At 36.0% G+C, this 6,275-nt stretch overlaps 1 protein-coding gene across 1 annotated transcript; it reads right to left on the bottom strand.

Moving 5' to 3' along the window:
- Nucleotides 1–625: 625 nt before the first annotated feature.
- Nucleotides 626–2,567, bottom strand: LOC107674207 (uncharacterized). Its single transcript, XM_016468110.1, has 8 exons — nucleotides 2,514–2,567; nucleotides 2,405–2,428; nucleotides 2,237–2,314; nucleotides 2,117–2,152; nucleotides 1,996–2,025; nucleotides 1,860–1,895; nucleotides 1,191–1,253; nucleotides 626–1,101 (listed from the first exon to the last, which is right to left on the bottom strand). The coding sequence occupies exons 1-8, from the start codon at nucleotides 2,565–2,567 to the stop codon at nucleotides 718–720; spliced, it is 705 nt and encodes a 234-aa protein (XP_016323596.1). The 3' UTR covers nucleotides 626–717.
- Between the last annotated feature and the right edge of the window lie 3,708 nt (nucleotides 2,568–6,275).

Below are 6,275 nucleotides of genomic sequence, written 5' to 3'. Positions count from 1 at the left end.
GTCCTGGTATTCTCTACGTTATGGGGGCCACATGTCCCCACAAGTACAGTAATACCACTAAATTTTGACCTTGTGGGGACTTTTTTTTTTCGGTCTCCATGAGAAATCAAGTTTAGAAATCATACAGAATTATCTTTTTTGAAAATCTAAAAATGAACAGTTTTGTGTGAGGGGTAGGTTTAGGTGTAAGGTTAGGGTAAGGGGATAGAAAATACAGTTTGTGCAGTATAAAAACCATTACGTCTTTGGAATGTCCCTATAAAACATGAAAACCCAATATGTGTGTTTGTGTGTACAGTATGTGCCTTTAGTAATTGGTTTCCTCATACAAAACTATGTTTTGTCCATTTTTATTATTTCCAAAGTGTTACAAAGTTACATTTCAGTTGATTAAAGAGGCCTTTGACTGCAGTAAGACAAAAGACATTTTATTTTAAGAAGCTGAGAGAGAAGACATATAACAAGTAACGCTGTCTGCAGCAGTATAGGCTCAATTCTTACAATGAGGTTGATAAAAAAATTGTCATCTACCAGGAAACATTTTCACACACAACACAACAAGAATGTGCCACAATTTGTTGAAGCAAGCCAGTTAGATACCCCTCAGTCTAGCCAAGTCCCTGTGCTATAATGTTTAGACCATTGAGGTGTGGTCTTAATGTCATCGATGTGACTGATTGGTTAGGATCTAGGGGGAGGGGCTTGTGATCATCTCTCTCACTGCACAGTTAGAGCAGCATCAGGAGCATCAGCCACCAACACCTGGTCTGCACCAGCAGTGGCATCAGGCCCTACCAAAGTAGTGTCGATTTCCACAGCAACTGCCGGTACCTCAGGGATGAGGAATGGAACAGCAGATGCAAATACTTCGGTAGCAGGTTCAACAGCAACATCTACGGCAACATCAACGGGTGCGATCTCATTTGCGGCAGTAGCAATTGCAGCAGTTCCAGCAGGTTCAGGTTGGGCTCCAGCCTCAGCTCCTTCTGCTGCTTCTGCACCCTCTGCTTCTTCTGCCCCTTCGGCCTCATCTGAGTTCAAAGCAGCAGCCGGCTGGGCAGGCTGGTAGCCGTAAGGAGGATAAAACCCACGAAACTGCGGCTAGTGTAGATAGAAAAGTGGGACGGAACTCATAAAGTACATAATGTTTGAAATGTGAGAAACAATTTTGACAAGATGAAATAACCTACTGCTCCTTCCTCATCTGACCCATCTCCTGTGGGTGCGAAAAGAGCGGGGTTGAAAAAAATGCCCTGAAAGAAATGTTCAAAGATCAGTGTCAACGCAACATACTGTACTTACAGTATTACCGATCTCAAATACACTCTTAAAAATAAGGATTCCAAAAGGGTTTTTTTTCCAAAAGCGATGCAAGTAAGAACAATTTTGGCTTCTCCAAAGAACCTTTCAGTGAATGGATCTTAAAAGAACTGCTTTTTCTTAGTGTCATTCAATATTTTAAACGTCTGAAGAACTTTTTTTCCACTACAAACAACCTTTTGTAGAATGGAAAGGTTCCATGGACGTTAAAGTTTCTTCATGGAATCATTGACCCCAATACAGAACCTTTATTTTAAAGAGTGTATTGCCACGCTGTAGTGTTTTGCAAAAAGCCACGCTAAAAGCTACAGTGCCATTGGCTACTACTCAATAAACCAAACTAAACATCAATGTATAATGTATAATGTATGTATGTTGTACCCTAAATGCTACTTCACATCATAAACAGATGCTAAAGAGAAATCATTACTCAAAATATTGACAGCATGTTGCTAACCTGCTGTGGTACAACCTGGTATAACATGGTATAACATGCCATGACTGACATTGACCCAGAATGGCAAAAGCATGTTGCTAACCTGCTGTGGTGCTTGAGGTGAAACCTGAGGCTGGGCCTGTAATAAGAGAAATATTTTCAAAAGGCTATTGTTTATCCTCAAAAACACAAAAATGTTATATGATATATGATTTTGATTTTGAATGAGAGGGGTTTACATCAACAGGTGCGGGCGCTGCAGGTGCTGCCTGTGAGGAACACAAAATGAAACAGGTTACTGAGACAAGTTCACACAGTAAAGTCTTCAAATTACTTGAAGTGGTTACATTTTTAACGTACAGGCAGTTGAACACCAGTAGGAACAGCACCAAACCCCTGCAAAAACATGACAATTACATTATGTTATTATTATTAAATGCTTCTACTGTATGTTTTTAGCTTTAGCGCCATTGAACTGACCTGTTGCCGCAGATGTCCAAACATTCTGTAGAGTTCCATCAACTGCAGTGCTGTGTTAGCATGACTAATAATTGCCTGCTGCAAGAGAGAAAACACAACAAGCATTATGCAAAACATTAAGCCATGCATACATTAACATCCATTGCCATCGACTCACAGAGGTCTTACCTCATTGCTGCCACTGTCAGGGGCCTAAAATGTGCAAAGTAAGAAGATGTCAAAAATGTGTGAAACTTTAGACTGTTATGTTGTCTTGAACTGAGAAACAATGACTTACAGGGGCCGCTAGTGAGGAGCCCAGCAAACACATCAAGAATGCCACAGCTTTCATATTTGCTCTTATGATCCAAAAAGAAAAACAAACAAAACTTGTTACTGTAGAAACATTAAATACTGTCAGTACATTCTTAAAAATAAGGTTTTTTATTTGCATTGATGGTTCCATGAAGAACCTTTAACGTCAATGGAACCTTTTCATTCCACAAAAAAAGTTCTTTATAGTAGAAAAAGGTTCTTTGGAATATTCAAATGTTCTTTACATTAAGAAAAAATTTTTCTTTTAATAACTGTTCTCTCAACGTTTTTTTTTTTTTTTTTTTGGAGAACCCAAAATGATTCTTTGATAGCATTGTTGCAATATTCAATGTTCTTTTTGCAGCCTCTATTTTTGAGAGTTTAACATATACATGAGTTAAAACTCTCTAGAAATGGTAAGAGCTTACCTCTTTTCGGAAATCACAAGGACAACTGGCTGGCTTCTTGGAGTTTAAAGTTGAATGCATAACTACTGAACAAAGCTGCTATATATACTTAGCAGATCCTGAAACAAGCGAATCATCTCTCAGCAAAGGGGGAAATCTATTTTTTGCCCATATTCTTAAAACAAGGTTGGAATTACAACTGTTAATGACCCATTATGTATAATTATACACTGTAAAAAAATTCTGCTTGGTGCACAGTTCTTCAAAAAGACTAAATTAAATTATCTACCCAATCCTCCAGACAGGAGGGTTGTCTGTCTGTGGTGTTTGATGGTGAAGTTTGGATATATATGAATTTCAAGGGGCCCCTTTTCACATGAGAGTGAGACTTCTGGGCGCCTGCTAAAATGATTGATCTAATTAAAACAGATCTTCACAATGAAGCTTATATTACACATTTTTCTGAACTCTTAATTACAGACTTAATCCACCATTTCTTGCTGATTCATTTGGAGATACAGTAGGTGTAAATCTTTTGGCTCCTCATTGTTGTGACCACACTGACAGCTTCTTTAGTGTTGTTGTCGTCTGCGTTTTTTCCCCCCTCACTCTATGGTTTGGAGCATTGGAGGGTTGATATGCCTTATGCTTTAGGGAATCCACATCCAGGATGTCTTCCATCTGATAAAGAATATGAACATAATAGGTTTCTAGATATCCACTTGCTGCGCTCAAAAGATTCAGGCAAGAGAGGACATATACTCTGGCTCCCCTTCAGTCATTCTTCTAGACAATATACATTTGAAGATGTTTCCTCAGGGTCAAGTTTCATCTTTCTGGTTGTTCAAAAGACTAGATTTATATGTCTTAACACACATCTTTTCAGCTCTTGAACCTTCAACTCTAGTTTTACATTTTTTAACCTGTTATTGATTCACAAATGTTAAGGTCAGTCTTTTTTTTATTCATTTTTTAATTAATGAAATTGTTTTATCAGAAATATCTTACCAATCACAGTATTCGGTGGTAAAATGATTTTTTTTTAATATATAATAAATACTTTAGAATTCATTATTTCCCACGATTCAATATTTCATGTCCATTTACTTATTTAATAGTCTTCTAATAATCATGATAATGTAGTTATTATCACAAAATAAAACCCTTTACTCCATGGAAAAAAAACCTGTAAACTAAAAATTTAAGGCAAAAATATTAACATCACTGACTAAACTACAATATAATGGGTGTTATGTGTTTAGTCTGATAGACATAGATATTTAAAGTAACAAAATAATTGTATCTAAAATCATATGATATTGCTGCCATATTCAGACAATAGATAAACAGACATGGCATCTTTTAGACTACAAGAAATACTTGTAGAGCTGAGAATGAGCAAATATCATAGAATATGTGTGTGTGTGTGTGTGTGTGTGTGTGTGTGTGTGTGTGTGTGTGTGTGTGTGTGTGTGTGTGTGTGTAATTAGAACTGAATTAGAATTGCAGAGCTAATTAAACCCTGTTATGATAATGACCAGATGTCTCAAAATCTCATTAAATGTTGTTGCACAACGCACCAACATACTGTATCTCAGAGCAAATATAACAGAATGGATTAATTGCTAACGTACTATATAGGTCTATTACTTTATGAGTGTGTCTTTATTTCTGCAGTCATGTAAAGAGACCATTAGAATTCCTGATGAACTGGCATTCCATGTAGAAACTGCAAAACTTTTCATAGTTTACCCTTTAAGCTCTCTCAATTTTGTTTTTATGAGCAAATTAAATAATTCTCTAATTTGATATTCACACATCTTCAAGCTTCCTCGAGGTTGAACATGGCCTAACAAAGTCCTTGCTCTACTAAAGTTTTAACGAGCATGAATTTAATGATTCTGATCATGCTGTATCATGTTTATTGTACTGCAGAATGTTCAAGGTGTAGATGCAAAATATTTTACTTTATCCTTGGGGGAGGGGATCCTTTGTAACGTTGAAAAAAATATATTATTTTAATTAATTAGTATGCAGTACTAATTTCATCTCCTGTTTTGTAACAGCTGGGAATAGGATAAAAAGTGCAGATAAAAAAGAAAGTTTTGTTTAATCGACTTTATTACTGAAACACTATACTCACAAAAGGCCTACATGATAAAATATTCAGAATTGACATTTGTTTGATATTCAGTTAAGGTATAATTTTCTCACATTAGAATAAGGCCAAAACAGCACAATTCAAACTGTATAACATGCACATACAAAACTTGAAAAAAATTTGTTATACATATGGGTAAATCATCTTCTTCATGTTAAAAAATCAGCTCATTTTAAATTATTATTCCAGAAAAAGTACTAATTCTAAATAGCATTAGACAAAAAAACATTTAACACACGGTTGTTTGACATCTTTTCCCCACTCAGCTTCAAAGATGTGCCTGCACGCATAAGAAATTATATGTCAAACATGAATGAAAGAGTGATTTCATACAGTGTTGTATTAAAACTATATTAATATTAAAATTATTGTGTTGCAATTCAAAATTAGGATGAATGAATCCAATTCAGATACACCTAAGCAGTATCTTACCGGTCTTCATGGCTTGTTAGACACCTGAAAGAAAGTGTAGATAATTAACAAGTGTGTGGCATGCATAAACTGCTGTTTCTGCAAAACTGCTGATGACATACAAGATTCGCAAGTTTTCATTTTGGTTAAACACATCCTGGATAAACGCAGCACTGAAGGAGCAATTATGTTGTCAAATCAGAGCTTTACTGAGGGTTGTGTTTTTAGCTTCTCACACATATTCATTCAAACACACACACACACACACACCTGTCCTGTCTGAGCCTGCTGCTCCGGCTGGGTTTGCTGCTGAGGCTCTTGGGCTTGTGGAGGACCATCCTGGAATGGTGGGTTCTGTGTAAAAAATTCAATAAAAGCTCACCGATTTTTAAGTCTTTCAGCAAATACCAATAAGAGTGCAAGTGATTATGAAACCAAACAGGTTCAGATCATAATTGTCTCACCACAGGTGGCTGTTGAGGAACTGTCTGTGGCATAAAATCGAAGGGGAAGATCTATATATTCACAAACAAATAAAATATCACATTCAAACAAACATTCCCATTTTTTTTAAATAATAATGTCAAAACGTTGAAGCAATTTCAAGAATTTACATTTGGAATTTGAGGTATCAGGGGAACATTGGGTTGGTCCTGAAAAAAAAAAACATCACTGTAAAATAAAGAATGATTTTCTAAATTGTAAATGAAACAAGAGTATGTTTTACAAGAAAATACTTTGTCTTTTTACTTTAGCTACTTTTAAC

This window comes from Sinocyclocheilus anshuiensis, unplaced genomic scaffold (genome assembly GCF_001515605.1).
Source record: "Sinocyclocheilus anshuiensis isolate Anshui unplaced genomic scaffold, SAMN03320099.WGS_v1.1 scaffold728, whole genome shotgun sequence".
NCBI lineage: Eukaryota > Metazoa > Chordata > Actinopteri > Cypriniformes > Cyprinidae > Sinocyclocheilus > Sinocyclocheilus anshuiensis.
The sequence above is the reverse complement of the archived record's forward strand: the minus strand, read 5'-3'. Positions and strand labels throughout refer to the sequence as shown.